This window comes from Telmatherina bonti (assembly GCF_933228915.1).
Source record: "Telmatherina bonti genome assembly, chromosome: 13".
NCBI classification, from domain to species: domain Eukaryota; kingdom Metazoa; phylum Chordata; class Actinopteri; order Atheriniformes; family Telmatherinidae; genus Telmatherina; species Telmatherina bonti.
In genome coordinates, this window is record NC_136611.1 from 31,187,407 (window position 1) to 31,206,673 (window position 19,267).

The following is a 19,267-nucleotide window of genomic DNA, read 5'->3' on the forward strand; positions in this document are numbered from 1 at the left end:
CTTTTATAATTAGACTATTTTAGCTAAAACAAATACAAGTAAGGTACTAAACTCTACAATCTATTTAAGTAGCTCAATAACAATAAAATGGAGATTAACACTTGAAATGCAGTCAAGGGTGGATTATCCAGTGGGCATTATGGGCACAGGCCCAGAGCCCACGCCCACTAGGGGCCCATTTGGAGACAAGTAGGGCCCACATAGGCTGTACACCAGCAGTTTGGACTTGTAACAAAATGTACGTAAAAGCCAGATAGTTACACCACAGTGTCCAGTGTATTGCTATTGTTGCGGTGGGGAAGGGTGGCCCGTGGGACACTCTGGGCAGGATTCCTGTGCACTTTTAATCTGGCCCTGAATGCAGTAAATTAGAGTGGGGAAAAATACTCTAAACTTCAAAATATAACTTGATATAGTTTTCCTGGTGAGGTTATAAAAATCCCGGGGTTTTCTTTGTCATTGAACGCAGCATAAACGTCATCACGCCTCTCCGCACGTCGGGGTCCAGTGACGTCATTATCACCAGACATGAATAGCGATCCAAACAAACCTTCCAGCTCAGCTAAACTCGTCGTCTTCAACATGTACAGACATTTTATCCGGGTTCGCTTCGTGTTATGAGAGTGAAAATGATTTCGGTCAGTTATATCTTGCTGTGCGGACAGTTCCTGCTGCTTCTGACGGTCATACTGTTACAATGTTTGGAAGGAATCCACTCCCAGAACTCGTCGACGGCAGATCCTCCGACTGCTAGCTCTCCTCCCGGCCAGGAAACAACCATCCCTCCCTTCAGCGAGCAGCCACAAACCGTCAGAGACGACCTGCTGCCGGAGAGCGAGAACAACACAGACGTGTATGAGTACAGACCCCCGTCACCTGTTGTCCTTTGCAAATATTTGTAAGTAATTTTACTCATCGCGGTAGTTTTGTTGTAGATTAGCATTCTAGTGTTAGCCGATGCTAACTAGCCTCGCTGCTGTCACACAAAGATCAATTAAACCATGTAGTAATATTATTTTTAAAGACACAACATAAGGTTAATGTTAAAAAAAAAAAAGAAAAAAAATCTTAAAAAAATTATACGCTCTTACCGACAACTTTTGTAATTAAATCGTTATTCAACTAAAATTACATTTTCTCTCGGTTTTAAGTATCAAGATATAATAATAAACATTGACCAATCGGGTATTAATGCGAGGATGATACAATCTCAGATAACATGTTACACTGTGTCTTTATTTATTTGATAAAAAGAAAGTCAAAATGTTGCAAAGTTTTGAGAGATAACTAATTATTTATTGTTATTTTATGACAATTACTGTAGACAGTTTTAGTTTGAAGTCATTATTGCATCAGTAGCTACAAGCTAATATATGACACACTAGACTTTCTAAAGACTTTCTCTTTTTTGTTTTTTCTTTTATTCCATGAATGAAGACCTGAGGAGTTTATCTACTGTCAGGACCCTGTGGATCATGCTGGCAACTACAGTGCCTTACAGGAGATGGGACATGGCTGCGTAGGAGTAAGAACTGCTTTCCAGAGCATTTTAAGTGCTACATGATCCACAACATTGACTGTTTTTCTTCTTCTCGTCTAGTGGGGCGGTCAGACTAAGAAAGAGGTGAATCACACTCAGGTTATGTGCTTTGCACTCGATGACATAGAATGTGCCGGACCCAGAGACTTCCTCAGAGGAGATGTACCCTGCATCAAGTAAGAAATATCATACTTTTAACTATCTGCTCTGGAGGTTTATCATGTAGCACCCAACAGCATTTACCTGTAGATGTCGTATGTTGTATGGAGCTCTGAGGTAAATGATGTGATTTCATGTAATATGCAGGGCTGTGACAATATGCTTTGTATCAATTTGATTCAGATTTTTTTGAGTGCCGATTCGATCTAAATTGCGATTCTCACAATTCTTCGATTTTGCTGATTTTTGTAGATTAAAAACAAATTAAATGTATGAAACTTTTATTTATTTTTTTTTACTCTTCACTTTTCTTGATCTCAATTAGGAAAAAACAACACAGTGGCCAGACCATCATTCTGCTGCTATAATGGCCAAGAAGACAAGTAAAAAGATCAATGAAAACAAAAAAGCCCAAAATTTATTGTGGATTAGTTTTATTTATTTGAAAAAAAAAAGTGAAGCAAAAGAATCACGATTTTCAATTTTTTGATTAGATTTTCCCACCCCTAGTTATACGTTCACATAAGCTGGTTTTTCTATAACTGATAGATGAAACGTTCATTTAAAAGGGACCAATTGGAGGGTTATAGAGAAAAGTGGCTCCTGTATCTGGTTGTTTACAAAAGGCTTTCATTTACTTGCTTTTCAGTAAGTGAAGTAAAAAGAAAAACAAAGGCCTCGCAAATAAAGCATGTTGAGTTTCCACATTCTGCTGTTGGTGCACCTGGGAGTCCCTTTAGGTTATGAGCTTTGCCAGCATGATTTCTGTCTGCTCTTTAAAGCGAAACTGCTGTAGCTCGTACAGGTTCTGGATCAATTCTGCCGTAATCTGAATTTCCTGCCACAGATTCTCTGTTGGATTGAACGGTGCATTTTGACTCAGCAATTCCAGCAGATTTAAATGTCTCAACTTAAACCACTCATGTTTCTATGGCAGTATGTTTATTCCAGATAATCGGCCTGCTGGAAAGTCGACCTCTATCACCGTCTCAAATCTGTGGAAACAGGTTTTCCTGTATTTCACGTCATCCATCGTTCCCTCAGTTTCAACAGTTTCCCAGACAGTGTTACAGCTAAATGTTACTCTGATTCAGCTATAAGACCTTTCTTAAGATGTTCAAGGAGAAAGACTTATCCAAGAACATTTCTCAAAGAGATGGATATTTCACCTACTATTCTGTAAATCCCAACTCTGTGGAGTTTCTAGTTGACCCATGCTTTCCCGTGGACAGATCCAGCAGTCTCTGCCGTGGGGTGTTCTTGCTTCTACAGGGTTACTTTATGGCACAGGTGTCAAACTCCAGTCCTCGAGGGCCGGTATCCTGCAGGTTTTTGTTGTCTCCATGCTCCAACACACCTCACAAGTTCATAATTAGGTTGACAAGAAGCTGCTGGGTCCATTTGATTTGAATAAGCTGTGTTGAAAGAGGGAAAAACCAAAAACCTGCCGGATACCGGCCCTCGAGGACTGGAGTTTGACACCCCTGCTTTATGGTGTCTGATGAATGTGAGTTTTGGTGGACGGTCCTTTCTTAGTGGGTTTGTTTTGGTGCCTTATTCTTTGGTTTTTTTTTTGGCAGTGTTTGTTTGTTTGTCTGCCTGTTTGTTAGAAAAGCAGCTCAAAAAGTTGTGGACTTTGATTAAGTTACCAGGAAGTGTTAGATATGGATCCAGGAATTCTTTTAAAGATCATTTATGTTTGGCAGATAGTGATAATTTTGTCATTACAGCCTCTAACTCAACAGATAATGCCCAGAATCCCCCCCCCAAAAAGCAAGATAACATGATGGTAGATGTTAAAAACATCAACATCTAACCAATGTGGCTGCCATTTGGGAAACTATAAATTTCTTCAATAACTTCAGGACTTTTATAGCTGTTTGCTCCGTCTTACTGTCTAAAGGTACGTTTCCAAGGTCTAAGATGTGAGATCTGTCCTGATGATGAAAATGGATACTGAAAATAGCTTTAAGGATACATACTAGTGTTGGCATGGGGTTGGGTCTTTTGGGGTTTTTCCTCAGGTGAGTGACCCTATGACCTGGTGGAGGACTGTGTTCTCAGAGTGCTTCTAGTTTCATTTGTGATCATGGATTTAATGGTTCACATCTTTGTCCCTGACATGTTTGGAGAAATCTAAAAAAAAAATGCATTTAAAATGAACATTAATCAAAATACATAAAACATTTGAGTAATAGAAATATTATGAGCAGCAGTTCGTTCTCTATAATAATAATAATAATAATGATGATAATGATGATGATGATGATAAAAACAAACTAAATAGAAATATTCCAGATGGCGGGGAGTTTAAAGGCATTGCTCAGGGAGATGAGCCTAATTTAGTTGTATGCACTAGTATGCACTAACATGGTAAAAGAACAACAAGTACAATGCTGTAGACTGCTGTTGAACCGTCTGATGGCTGATGGGATAAAAAATTGCACTGAGGGTGCAGCAACCTGTAGCTGAAGGAGCTATTGCCCATGATCACACAGCAGGAGGTGCAAAATCCCCCCTCCAGGTTGGTTTGAGCTTAAACAGCATGACAGGAAGCAGTTTTTTATTTTTGAGCAGGGACACAAGAGGAAGAGTTTCCTGCGGTTTCATAAGACAGGATAAAAGACAGCTGACCTGCTGACTGTGGTATAAAACTCAATCAGAAACTCATAAAGCTCATAAAAACGCATGAAAAATGTTGGATGTTTCAGTGTTGATCGCAGACACATGAGGCGATCATCTTTACATTATGAACACATTGAGCTTTTTGGTTCCCATGCCGCGGCGCCAGCTGTTCAGCCTCCCATCTGTATGCAGACTCCTCACCGCCTCCGATGAGCTCAGTAACTGTGGTGTCTTGTGCAATTTTCAGGGTTCTGACAGATGGCTCTCCTTAGGTGCAGTTGTTATTGCTGTAGAGGGAGAAAATCACACATCTCTTCTCCCTCTACAGCAACCGTTCCTCAGGAGATGTTTGTGAGTTATTCAGGTTTCTCACAAAAAATAATAATTTGGTAATGATGTTATCTTTCATGCAAACGCTCTTTTTTTTTTTTTTTTTCTCCAGTCAGGAAGAAATTTTAAAGATATTTTCTGTAACAAAAGCAGACGCCACCAGGAGTTTGAGGAAAATAGCTGTTATGTCATATTAGTTCACAGTTAATAACATGCACTAATTCAGTTAATGCTAAAGGTTTAATCATAGTTTTGGTAGTCATTATTAAGAGTTACAGCTTGCCTGGTGTGCTGCAAGAAGAAAGAAAGCAGATGGAGGTAGTCATGGCAACATGTAACAGCAGTGAGTAAGCTGTGCAAGTATGAGACAGAAAGTTTTAAGCTCTTTTTTGTAACCTTTTATTAGGGCTGGGCGATATGACCAAATCCTATAACCCGATATACCTAATCATGTATCCACATATATCCCCCATGCCGTAAAGCAGGGGTCCCCAACCCTGGTTCCTCAAGGACCGGTGTCCTGCAGGTTTTCCAAGTGTTCCTGCTGGAACACACCTGACTCAGACTCAGACGAGCTTTGCTCATGTCTGCTAAATACACATTGATTTGAATCATGTGTAAATGATGTAAATGAAACAATAGACATTATTTATGGTCCAAACGATACATATCATCATATCACCCAGCCCTACCGTCAGTCATTATTATTACTAACTTATTCTGGATGTCTGTATGACTGTCAGGATGACCAGCCCTAATAAGATGGGCCTGTTGTTGTTGCTGACAATGTTGCCTGATATTTGGCTTGTATATCATAAATTTGATTTCGAAATGATATTACACTGTTTGGCCTAAATAGAACAAAGGCCAGACACTTTAATATTTGGCCACTGTCTCGTAGCTTTCCCCTCATGTCCATGCAGTGGCAATAGTCGATTTCTTTGGGTCATCATATGGCCAACCATAACGAAATGATCACTGCACAACCAGTGTTGGGGTTTAGGTTTCCAGTTTATGCAGCCAACCGCACGAATCCAGGCTGTTCGCTGGTGCAATGAATGAAAACTTTATTCTGTTTACACGACTCGGATCTTCGACTGAAAGACTCAAACATGCAGCAACTCTGTGGCGTTTTTTCCCTGCTAATTCCCTGCTAAAGACAACCTTCTGTCGCCATTTCATCCAAGCTTTCCAGATATGTTGCGTAGTTATGAGCGTGCACAAATGACAAAAATATTCTGTATTCTGATGCCTGATTGCTCATGTAGACTGTATATCAAATTTATCTAGCTTTTATTTAAATTAATTCAGTCACATAATAAACTACAAATGTGTTTATTACACTGTAATGGAGTGGCGACCAGTACAGAGTCTACCTACTTCTCACCTTAATGGGAAAGGCTCCAGCACCCCTGCAACCCTGAACTGGACTAAGTGGTTCAGAAAATGAAGGATTGAACGTGTTTAGTTCAATTCAATTCAACTTTATTTATATAGCATCAAATCACGGCAATGCCATCTCAAGACGCTTTACAGACAAGAAAAAAAAAACAAAACATAATGAAAGCCAATTCATAATAGCCTATAGAAGGATACCAACAATCTCCCATCCTGAGCAAACACACAGGCGACAGTGGGAAGGAAAAAACTCCCTTTTAACAGGAAGGAAACCTCCGGCAGAACCCGGCTCAGGACAGGCAGCCATCTGCCTCTGCTGTGTGGGGGGAAGAGGACAGAAAGACAACAGACAACAGGAACTGCTACTCCCGGCCAGGGAGACCTGCTGAGACAGGAGACATACATGTTAATGATGCAACACTGTTATTGTGGGGGGGGGGATAAAAGAGAGATAAAAAGAGAAAGAAGCTCAGTGTATCAGGAAATGTCCCTCAGCAGTCTAAAGCCTGTTACATCCTCCACGAGACGCAAGAACTGAGTTCTTGTTCTCGAGGCTGCAAGAACAAGAAAAAAGGTCTTGTTCGGCAGGTCCATACATAGTCCACGAGAAGCAGGTCTGCAGCGGGGAGGGATCACTGCGGGGGGCGATGTCTGCTTTTATACGCGATGAACCCGGTTGTTACCTCCGCCGAGGAGGTTGTTTTCCCCGGCGTTTTTTTGCTCAAGATAACTTAAAAGGTTACGGATGGATTTTTATAAATATATTTTAAGAGTTGTTGCAAATGTAAAAATGAAGAACTGATTAAATTTTGGTGGTGATCTGGATCACCGTTTGGATCCAGGAACTTTTTAAAAGGATTCTTTAACATTGTGCTTGGCGGAGGTTTCCGCTCTCCGCTCTGTTTTTCTAGTTTCATATTTAACGAGCAGCTTCGTCCGCGGCAGGGCGGGTCGTGCACGCGGCTGGGTCCGAGTGTTTTAATGCCACATGTAAAAATGTTCGTACTTTCTCACCACCTCGATCAGCTGTTTTATTAAAACAATCCGTTTTGCCGGCACCAGTAAAAACGCGGAAGCAGCAATTCCGCTTCATGCTTTCTCCGTGTTAACCACGCCCACCTCCAATGGCTGACCAATCACACGATACTTCTCGCAGCCCCGCAAGAAAAAAGTTCTGCCAGCCCGGTGTGTCAAGAACTGTCCTCAAACACGTCCGCGAGAACAAAATGACGTCATTTTCTTCTCGGAGCCTCGAGAACAAGAAAAAAGTTCTCACTTCTCGTGGAGGATGGAACAGGCTTAAAGCTATAGCAGCATAACTAAGTACAAAGTTTATTACAAACATAACTTTATATGGGGAATGGTTGAAAATATTGACAAAGTTTTTCCAAATATTGTATTTTTGAGTTTCTTAGAGGTTTGATAAATCCAATAACCCCCATTTATCAGATTTTGATGGTCATGCTAACGGCCTTGTAGTTACCCCCCCCCCACCTCTGAAAAACAGCATTTTCCTTATAATAAAAAAAAAACATTTTGGTTGTTTGATCAAAGCAAATAAAAAAAAAAAACAAAAACAGGCAAATGATGATTCCATCGACATTTTTATCAGTATTTTAAGTTTGGATCATAAAACTAATGGGTTTATATTTCCACCCCTACCTGGTACGTGGACTTGGTTGGTTAAAGACAAGGTCTGTTTTGGTTTTGACTCAAACTGTCTCCTTGGAAGTGATTTTGTGTGTTTTTCTGTATATCAAATTAGTTTGATATATTTAACATTTCTTTCTTTCTAAAGATAAGTGAAAACCATCCAGCCGGGCCACACACTCTTCATTTATCCTAAAACAGATTTGGGTTCGTGTCATTTCCAGCCTCTCCTCTTTATTTTCACCTCTCCTCTCTGTGTGTTTTCAGCCGACGGTATTAAAACAAGCCGCCGTTTGTCTCCGAGACGCTCCCACATCTAGCGATAACTAGAAATCGGTCCACCGAGAGCAGACCTCAGCCGGAGCCTAATCAGCTCCCAGTTATCTTCCCAGTCAGCTCTGGGTTTTGCAGATGACAGAGGAGTTTTCTAAGAACTGGTCCAGATGGAGAAGTCAGAGGAGCAATCCTGAAAATCAATCTCCTTCTCAAATGTTTGTGTGAGGAACAGGCCGAGAGGCACGCTCTGTGGGGAATGGAAGCTTGAAACCAGTGAAAGGCCGGAGGATCACCAGATTAATACGCTTTCTATCTGTTGGGTAAATACTAGTTTCATACCTGGCTCATCGTATGATGTGGATTTGCCACAGAAAGATGATAGATGGATAGATGTATTGATGGATTGATTCAGCATCTGGCTGTCATATTCCTGGTCTGGGATTCTACTGAAGTTTGTACTTTCACTAGATGTGGTAAAAATATGAATATTAGGTTCGATTTCTCAGACGTTTCTCAGACTATTATCTGACTTGGCTAGTTTCTTGACAGTTTGTAGGAAGTAAAGCTGCACTTGGCCGTTCCTGGTAGTTGATGGGTTTGGGTTAGGGTTAAGGATCTTGTTACGTCTGTTGTTAACATCCCATAGCGGCGTGACGGCGTCCCGCCTCCTCCGGCGTGGAACTGTGTGGAAGTCAGTCTCACTTCAGTGCTGGAAAAGTTGGATGAAATGTGATGTCACTATAAACTGAGGTCACATATGGAAGACTGATATGAAGAGATCAGAACTGTGATGTTTATATTGTTTTTAAAAAATGAAAGAAAACAGATATGGTTCATATTTGGGGAAAACTAAAGGAAAGATTTGGGGCCCTTCAGTCTGCAGTGTGACTGTGGCTTTGGTCAGCTGTGGCAGAGACGTAACATTCATAAAGACGTCGGCATGATATTAAAATAATTATTTTCCCTTTAGGTCATGATTATAAAGTGTTTGTCTTGCAGAAAGCAACACAGGAGGCTCTGCTGTCAGTCGTTTTACTGAACTTACTCATCACTTTCATTTGTTGTTTAGTTTTTTAAATCACATGTTCTTTGTCAGCATTTTTCTCTTGTTCCACACATATTTAACTTTTTAAGCACGTTGCAGACTTTATCACATGTTTTTGTAGAACATGAAACATGTTTTGTAGTTATTTCTTTCCAAATCATAGTTTTTTTTTTTGTTTAGTTTTTTTTTTAGACCTTTGGGATTTTAGAGATATAGTTTTTTTTTTCGTTTTTTTTTTTTTTTTTAAATTCTAAATTTAGATTCCCAGATAAAAACAAAGTTTTAAAATGGTCTAAATCATTGCTATTCTTATCTGAAATCATGTGTTTTTATTATTACCATGATTGTATTAGGGATGCACCGATCCGATACCGATATCTGAAATTTGAATATCTGCCGATACCGATATTTGCCGATACCAAATCTGTTTATCTGAATGGTTATTATTGCTGTTATAACTGTATAAGATTTGATTATGTTGTAATAAATGACTCATCCTTTCTGAAGTTACCTCACCAATACAAATATAATAACATTACAGATCTGACAAGTTCCACAAGTTTTATTCTGATTTGGCACATTTTACCTAAATACAACTATAATAGTACTATAGTGTTAAAAAAAAAAGTCACATTTTAACATTCAAGGCATTTATTTCTTTTTAAAATGTGTCCAAAGCATGTCATCAAACACATCTGTGCTGATTTGACTAGTGTGGTATCGGTTGTGGTATCGTTACACTTTTAATAATACCAACTATGAGTACACATGCTTGGTATCGAGCCAATACCGATATCGGTATCGGTGCATCCCTAATCATCATTATTATGGTTTTCTGTAATGTAGTTGTTTTGGATGACTGAATTTATTCATGTAATTATTGTTGCTCTGATTTCAATCCTTCAAAAAGAGTTCATGTTCCTCTTATACAGGAGACTACATCGACTGCTTCATATTTATTTGGGAAACTAGTTTATTTTTAATCACATCTCTGTATTTGCATGTGAACATCAATGTGCTGGTCTGTGAGCCTACACACACACACACACACACACACACACACACAGGGCTGTGGAAGGTCTCTCGGTCACGGCTCCCTTTCAGTCGAACATCACACGTTAAACATTGAAGATCTTTTGGGTTATTCAGAGCAAAGATGGTTAAAAATGGAAAGCAACACGCTCCTGTTTGGGTTCTTTTTGTGGTTCCTCTTATTTTGCTTTCGTGTTTTGTTCGCACCGACAGCAGCTGCTGAAATGCAACAATACATGTTGTGTTGTAGAGCAGATGAGGCATGACAGGCGGATGGAGGACACGTCTTCAGTTAGCCGGTAAAGTGGCCACTAGAGGGCGCTGTTTACTCACGTGTGGAAACACCACATCCCATCATGTTCATTACACGGCATCCATCTGCTGTTTCATGGTCTCCATAGTAACTGCATAGCTAATAAAGACTCGACATAAACCCCAAACTGGGGTAAGTGTTGCTCCATGGAGACAGGATGTTCCGTTTCCTTCCAACAACTTTCCCAGTCAGCCTCTCGTCCTTCTGAGCTACAGCCAGGTTTAGAAATACCTCCAGCAGCTGTTTTTCCTTTATCTCATTTTCCTCTTCTCCCCTCCTGACAGATACACTGGACACTACTTCATCACCACACTGCTGTACTCCTTCTTCCTGGGATGCTTCGGTGTGGATCGTTTCTGCCTGGGCCACACCGGCACTGCAGTGGGGAAGCTGCTTACCCTCGGAGGACTGGGAATCTGGTGGTTTGTGGACCTGATCCTGCTCATCACTGGTGGCTTAATGCCCAGCGATAACAGCAACTGGTGCACCTACTACTGAGACCGACAGAGGACCCCCGCCGCTTGTCTCAGACCTGTCGGCTCAGTATGGAGGACTCCAGGGAAGCACAGGGGTTGTGGATCCAGGGACCTGTCTGTGGATCCTGCAGGGTTTCCCAGAGGATAATGAGAAATGATATGAGATTTCTTTTCTTTCTCTGGTCAGTTTGACTTTCACACTAAATTAGTTTCAAAACAAAGCTTTAGGTCTAAGCAGAAGTCATGCGGACCGACAGACAGCTCATCGATCGGTGTGTTTGTGTAAATGTTATCCTGCATTCTGAATGTAATTAAAGCTGCAGGCTTGAAAAGCAGTAAAAGTTAAGTTCTTCAGCGTATTGACTCATCAAGCTGTACCGATGAAGCAGCCTGAGCTGAACTGCAGCTGATGTTCCAGCGAGTGCAGAGGGAGACGTCTGCGCAGTTTCCATCAACAACATCATATCTATCAGCTGATTTTTTTATTTTTAACCAAAGTTACGCTGAAGAAACACTGATTATCACTCATGAAGATAAAGAATAGAACAGATAATCAGCACACGGCAAAGCCTGAAGCTGTTAGATCTCAGAGGAAGGCGTAAAAGCAGGTCAGAGCGAGCAGCGGGCTGCGTGGAGATGTACTGGAACAGATCTGATCACCTGAAGCTCCAGTCTACTGGCCTGCTGGAGCCACATGTCACATGGCTCTTTTACAAAGAAGAATCCATCCATCCATCACGGCATGTAAAATAATAATGATTAGACTAAAAAAAAACAAAAAGTCTTTCAAACCAACGCAGGCCTTTAAGGTTAAACTTGTGTCCCTGTTTCCCAGTAAGAACGTCTTATTCTGGTCCTCCCACCAGCGATGTGAGCGGAGGAGGTGAGGTGACAGGCATTTCATTAAATGAGACGCTGTCACAGCAAACATCGTTTTAAAATCAGCAGAGTGTGACACAACTGCGTTACCTAAGCAGTGTTTCTGCAGCCCACTGATGAATTTACTTCTGTCAGACGAGTATGAAAGAAAACGGATATTTATCTTCCACTGGGTGCTGAAAGATTTCTGCTGCGGATACTCAGGTGTATCTTTGCATGCAGCTGCTGTGCAGTACGTACGTAAATGTTGAATAGTTTGTACTTGTTTGTTAAAAGTTGAGAGAAAGTCAAGTAAGGTTGAAGTGCAGTTTTATGTTCATGAAGACATCATACAAACTCAACGTTCATCCATTCATTTATGTTGGTAGTGTAAAGCAGCGGTGGATTTCTGAGTCTTGGGACGAAGAGAAAGCAGAAATTAGTCGATTAGATATAGAAGGAAATAACAAAAGGGGGAAAAAAACACTTAAATTAGATGTTGGTGCTGAATTGTGCTCGACCTTCTGGTAACTATGGAAGCAGAAGAAAAAGGTAAAAGCAGTTCAGAGGGTTTTGTTTTGCAAGTAGTTGCATTTATTCATACAAAGTCAAGTATATGAAACCAGAAATGTCTCCTTTTGCAAGGCAGCCATGTTGCAGACGCGATGAAGGATAATTACAAGCTGTGGCAGCGATTAAAAACGGCTCCTTCCGGCCCCCCACTGTGGCCCCGAGAGACCAACATGCACTCAACATTTTTAACCAAAATATTTCCAAAACTGCAGAAACAGCTGCAGCAACCAGTAACGTAACAACCAATACCATCATCATTTTGACCATTTTAAATATTGTAAATTACTAATAATAAAGTTGATTTTAATGAAAAAAAACTGCACAACTGCAAGAAAACGTGCAAGAAATGCTGTCATATTTATGTGTTATTACATTATTAGCAGCGTTTATTACATTTCCATGGGATATTTTTAATGCAGAGCCAAAAGATAGGATAATAACTTACTGGGTTGTTGGTTTTATTACATTTATAATGGCCAAAATGATCTGGGTACTCCGGCTTCCTCCCACCGTCCAAAGACATGCATGTTAGGTTGATTGGTTACTCTGAATTGCCCGTAGGAATGTGTGTGAGCATGAGTGGTTGTTTATCTCTGTGTGGCCCTGCGATGGACTGGCAAGCTTTAACTTAAGCCTTTATTTTATTCAGGTGGCCTCACTAACTTGGCCTCACTACGCTGATGTAAGAAATCTGACGAAGCGAAACATGACGGCAAATAAACCTTGAATTTTTCTGCTTTGTGGAAAAATCAAAGACTTTTTTTTTTTTTTTTTTTTAAACATTCAGAACCTTTTGAGTCTGAATGATTTCATCCTCTATGACTTCAGATTGGATCCGATCAGAGCTAAAATGCAACAGTAGCCCCCCCCTTTTTTTTTTTTCTTTTCTTGACTGAAGGTTTTTTTTCATGGTTTCCTTGTCAGCAGCGGTGTGTGTGTGTGTGTGTGTGTGACTCAGATGCACTCCTCCTGCTGTTATTTGCTTAAAGAACAACAACGGCTGTACATCCTGGCTTCAAATGCATCGTCGTGCCACGAATGTAACTCGTGATGTGCTTCACTTCCTCACACCGTTCAGCACACACACCTCCGTGCTGCTACCTCCAGCATGCTGTCCAGCCAGACACAGTAAACAGAACAGCTTTTCCTCTGACTGCTGGGACAGCATCCGTAGGTGGGAACTGTTGCTCAATGTTGCCGAGACCCGACTTTTAACAAGCAAACCTTGTTTCCTGATCACCGTGTCGGTGGAAATCTGCAGCTCAATCCCAACGTACACGAGCTGCTTTGCAATCACACCAACAATCTCTAGTTCCAGTGGAAAACTTAGAAATATTCAGCCGTTTCCTGAGGGCAACGTCCCACATGATTTACAGTGAAGTCCCCCCCCCCCCCTCTTGCTCCTGCTGTGGCTTTTCTCTGCCATCTTTAGTCAGACTGATAAACATCGGAGCCCCCAGCGCGCACACCGCGCTGCAGATGGACAGCGATGGCATCAGACACACTGTCAGCACCGTGATTTAAAGGTTTTCACGATTAACTTGAGGAATGTTTTAGGATGGTACAAGCACAACATTCCTTCACTAAGTACTAAGATTCACTCGTTTGCATTCAGCTGCAGGCACCCCCACCCCCCTCCCAAACATCTCCCACCAAATCAAATCTTCATTGGCTTCTGCAACAAGGCTGAAGCCCTCATGTGGAATAGTTTAATTTACTGAGGTTTACGTGCTTCTAACATGGGTGGAGGATTAAGCTTTTAGCACAGCTGATGTGCATTTACTGCGGCTGAACATGTGAGCTTTGTGACATGGTGCATCATCCTGCTGGAAGTTTCCACCAGAAGATGCTACACTGTGCTCATAGCGAGATGGACGTGGTCAGCAGCAACACTCCGCCAGGCTCTGATGGTTAAACTGTGTTACATAAAGGGGTCCAAAATGTCTCCCGCACCGTTACGCCACCAGCGCTGATCTAAGGCAGGATGCATCAGTGTTGTCATGATGTTTCCAGCAGATTCTGATCCTACCATGTGAATGTGGAGCTGAACTGGAGACTCATCAGACCAGTAAGGTTTCTCCATCTTCTATTGTCCAGTTCTGGTGAGTCTGTGTGAATTGTAGCCTCAGTTTCCTGTTCTTAGCTGACAGGACTGGCACCCAGTATGGTGCTGTCTTCCCAGTTGTGTGGGTGAAAGTCCCAGTAGATCAGCAGTCTGTGAAATACTCAAACCACCAACCATGCTGCGTTCAAAGTCTCTAAGATCCTCTCTCGTCCTCATTCTGATGCTCAGTTTGACCTTCGTCTCGACCGTGTCTACATGAGTAAATGCACTGTGTTGCTGCTGCAGATTGGTTCATCAGAAGTTAGTGAACAAGTGGACCAGATAAAGTGGGAGGTACAGGAAATCACTCCACTTTTTTTCAGCTTGAAATTTTGGTGAACGTTCACAGGAAGACTTCCACGACTGCTTCCTCTTAGAAAGCCGCCTTCTTCTCTTGTCACTCAGCTTTGTAAGATATTGTACATAATCTTGATCCTCCCAACCAAAGCTCCCCCTAAGTAAGATTTTATATAAACTTAAATCCACTTTAACTGTTTATTTATTGCTCTTGTATGTTTTGTTTGTTTGTTGTTTTTCTGGAATATTGTGGTGAAAGAATAAATAGTCTTTCTCTGAAACTGATTGCTGATTTGGAACAGTTTCTTTTTGTGGTGTATTTCTGCTGAAATGAAATAAAAAAATAAGCAGCTCTCTCAAGTTATCTGATTAAAGTTGCACATGTTCTGCCAGAAAACCCAGTTACCCCAGATCTTCTTGTGATTCCTGCCGTGTTTCATAACCTACATAATAAAAAAAAAAACCTTTGTGTTCTTGGAATTCTATTTTATTGAACTTATTGGCTGTAGTTTGAGAAAGTGTGCCTTGGTAGGCATCTGAGTTCCCCACTTGCTTGTAAATGAAGCTCATTTTAGGTTGGTGAAGCAATAATTCATTTGTAAACTGAGGAGTTTGTGTGCAAATAAACTCTTATGTTGAATGCAGAGCAGTTGAGAGATGGTATTTTCTATTTATATAAAGGTAAATGTGCAACAATAAAACCATAACAATGCAATGATTCTCTTGCAAGGATGTTAATTCTTCGCTAACTAAAGTCCTAATGATGGCTTCTGCGCTGCTCTTCAGGAAATGCTTCATTAGAAGGAATCTTTTCATCGGCCAGGAGCAGTTTGCAGCTGATCTTAGTGACCTCTTTTGCTTCAGCTGCTACCTTTAACAAAACACCACCAATATTAGAGACATTAAATCATGAAAGTTGGATACTAAACTCAGACATGGTGTCCAACTGCACGCATGCCAGGTGATGCAGAGTACAACTGCATATATGTGTAAAAAAGCTGCATAACACCTTTTACGAGGTCTAATAAACGTCTGTCAGCGCCGGTTGGAGCTGCAGGCTGCATTAGCTGCTGCCGGGGAGAAATACTCAGATGTTGGTGACAGGTTTTGACAGGAAAGAATAATAAATGGACGATAGAAATACACATCTCAGGAGCGACTTCCAAGGCTTGTGAATGATAGTCATTGTTATGAATCACAGGGCTATGAACTCCTTTTCCTGCCATTGTAACATGACACACAGATCTGGGTAAAAATAATGCTAGATAGATATTTTTTTCTGGCCTTGAATCACTAGATGTGATTTTTTTTTTTTAAATCAGTGAAGCAGAAAGTTAAAGATGTTTGCTAAAAGAAAACATCTGTAACAAATAATTCTTTAAACTCTAAAACAAAGCAGAAGTGAGTTGGCGTCACATTTTTCATTGATTCATTTAAACCTCTCAGAGAGCAAAAATCATTTGGCCTGGACTCCACCAAAGATCTGGTCCAGATCCAAGCCGGTGTCCTTTAGCACAAATACCGGTCATGACTGATCCAAATCCAGGCCGGAGCTGTATCCCCAGTTGTGATCCAGATCTGGCGCGATTTCAGTCCAAGTTCGGGTCAGATCCGACTCAGGTTTGGAAAAACAGTTCCCAGATCTGGAATGATGTGAGCCGTAAGTGGACCAAGTCTGACATCTGGATGTGATGTGGACCGGAGATCCTGCAGATGTTAGATGGTTAAGACAAAAAGTGAGGAACTTTGTCCTTTCTTTTACCACAAACCTTTTGATGCACTTTCCCATTCATTCCAGTGGGAAAGTGTGTCCAAACTTTTGCCTGGTATTGTAGGCAGAGAGCAGATATTTTTACCTAAAAAGTTATTATCTGTGAAACACAAAGCTATAAGCACACAGTTAATAATGTTTATTAAGCTAAAATGAGGTTGTTTAGGATCATCTGCAACGAGCGTGCAACGTCTTGAGATGCTTGATTGAAAGAGACAGTGCTCATATTTATTCATCCCCTTTCATTAAAGAAGGAAAAAAACAGCTGCCTGTAAAATAAGCTGAAATTGACTAAAGTAACAATAAATAAAAATTTGATGAAAATCATTACATTATTTTCTAATTCTGGTTCAATAGAAATATATATTTTAAAAAGCAAACAAATAAGATAATTTATTACATATTACATCAGTCATAAACTAATATTTAGTTGAACAATCCTTTAATGTTTCCGCTCCAGTCAGGTGTTTTCTGTTCCTCTCAGTCAGACTTCTGCACCTGTTGACAGGTATTTTGTCCCACAGTTTAACAGAAAAGTCTCTAATTTGTCCAGGACACATTTGTTTGTTTGTTTTTTCTTCTTTCTTCAACTCAATTAAATTAGAAAACAGTGTCTTGTATTACTAAATTATATTTTTGCAAGTTTTTAGTTATTATTCCTTTTTAAATCTCCAGTTATTTGAGTGACTGTTGTAAATTCAGCCTTTTCTTTAATGAGAGGGGATGAATACATATGAGCACAACTGTAAAAACGGTAAATTATGTTTAATTAAATGCAAAACGCCCTGCGATGGACTGGTGAGCTGTCCAGGGTGTACCCTGCCTCTCACCTGAAGGCTGCTGGGATAGGCTCCAGCTTCCACGTGACCCTTCATCCAATTAAGCATCTTAAGAAAATGAATAAATGCAAAATGCGTTTATCCTTGAGAAGATTTCTTTTAAACACAAACATCAATAATTTCATTAAAAGATAATGCCTTGTTGTGGAGATTGATCTGATCTGAGCTCAGCATTTCTAAGCAGCTAACTTCCCAGGTAAAACACACCTGGTGGTTTTAGACTTTTAGATCCTCTTCACAACGTGTCCACAGTGTGGACACACGGAAATCACCGCGCCTGTCAGCTGTGTATCCCCAATGCTGCCTGAATGAAAGTGTGTGTATTGATGAGAAGATATCTAAGATAAAATTCCTGATGAACTGTGTTGGCATGGCAACGCTGACAGGATGTGAGATCTACAGCTGATTACAGGTGTTTTCTCGTTGTTGTGCAAAGTTCACAACATTTTGTCGCTTTAACTTTCTCCAGCAACATGTTGTACAGTTTTTTGCACGATGAAACATTATGCACTCAAATCAAACTTTATTTCAAAATATCAGACTGAGAAGACATTCTAGTCATTCTGAAATGTGTGGCGGGGGTCAAAGTGCACGGATTTTATTTTGAAGTGAGGATCAGCTGTGGGTGTCCTGGCAGGAGGCTACAGAAGTGGAGCTGCAGGTGTGACAGGGAGGAGAAAGGAGGAAGCAGGAGGACACACTGCTGAAAGATGGCAGTGGAAACGGAAGAGGAGGGAAAAGGGCAAAAAAGGAAGAAGGAGAAGGAATGAACTGTTTTTGGTTTGTTTTTTTGTTTTTTTGTTTTTTGTCTTGTCCAGTATTTATGCAGGCAAAATGGTTTTTCTGGATGCTGTTTTCTGCTGGGCAAATTTACTTTGCCAAGGGAAGCATCATAGATATAATGTTCCACTTGATATTCTGGATTTTAATTTTATTTTTCTATTTATTTTGCATAAATGTTTGTATTACAAAGTTTGTAGTGCTGGACCGGACCGGAGAGGACAGAAGAGGGACAGAAAGAGAATCGAAAAGAAGAGAAAACAGAAAACAAGCTTGTTGAGAGAAAAAGAGAGAGACAGAAGAAAAGGAAGGAATGAAAAAAGGAGGAATGAACTGCTGGAGAAGGAACTGCTGAGGAGGGAGCAGTCTGGATGAGATGTACCTGAGCTTGGCGGTGTGATGGCGGTACCAGGAGCCTGAAGGGCAGCAGCCATTCTGGGTCCTACGGTGCAACTTGGCCCTGGGCCTCTGGATATTCCTGGCCCAGGACCAAGCGTGAGTATGATGGCCGTGTTTAGGATCCAGAGAAAGGGGCTGGCTGCCGTTTCTCCTTTTCCCTGCAGGTGAGCTGGAAACGTGGCGCCGCAGGGAAAGGAAAGGCGCTGACTGGACGTAAGTCACCGCAGAGGAGAGGACCACCTCAAGCCACAGTAGTGGCGTTTTACAGGACTGGTTGGAGGAGGAATTTTATTCTGTAACATTTATTTTATTTCAATAAACTGGTTTTATGATTTAACTTTTTTTTTTTTTTTTTTTTTGTAAGGTGTGGCTTGACTCTTCTCACTCTGATCTTAAAGAAGCCATCGAGGCTGAGGATTGTTTCTTACATGTTTTATTTATTTTTATAGTTTAACATGTCCCAGCCACTAACACATGTGTTGGGGACGTGGCAACAGAAGGGGAACATGATCTGTCTACATGTGCTGCCTTCACTTGCACTTGGTCGTTTAATGTTTGCACAAGTAACTGGGATGACTGGTCCTGCTGTTTTCCTGCTGTTGCAAAAATAAATTTGTACAAGATTGTTAGGTTTTCACTTATCTGTATTTCTCAATACATTTACAGTGTTGTAAATCAGCATCAGCACAAAATACACACAACTCCGTCAACAAACCAGCACAAACGTCAAAATGCTTCAACTGGCTGAACGACAAAAGTTCAGAAACATTTGGTCAAAGAATTAAAACTACTTATATTGTAA

General features: G+C 40.8%; 1 protein-coding gene across 1 annotated transcript; it reads left to right on the forward strand.

Moving 5' to 3' along the window:
• The first annotated feature begins 539 nt into the window (after positions 1 to 539).
• tm2d2 (TM2 domain containing 2) lies at positions 540 to 15,249 on the forward strand. Its single transcript, XM_079252095.1, has 4 exons — positions 540 to 898; positions 1,438 to 1,525; positions 1,601 to 1,716; positions 10,653 to 15,249. Exons 1-4 carry the CDS (start codon positions 618 to 620, stop codon positions 10,864 to 10,866), a joined length of 699 nt encoding a protein of 232 aa, XP_079108221.1. The 5' UTR covers positions 540 to 617; the 3' UTR covers positions 10,867 to 15,249.
• Positions 15,250 to 19,267: the final 4,018 nt, after the last annotated feature.

Bases quoted from the DNA above. Each gene is read 5' to 3' on its own strand.
- tm2d2 (XM_079252095.1), top strand. From the start codon at position 618: ATGAGAGTGAAAATGATTTCGGTCAGTTATATCTTGCTGTGCGGACAG. The intron at 1,526-1,600 runs GTAAGAACTGCT...CTTCTCGTCTAG, and splicing joins TGGGACATGGCTGCGTAGGA to TGGGGCGGTCAGACTAAGAA. The intron at 1,717-10,652 runs GTAAGAAATATC...CCCTCCTGACAG, and splicing joins GGAGATGTACCCTGCATCAA to ATACACTGGACACTACTTCA.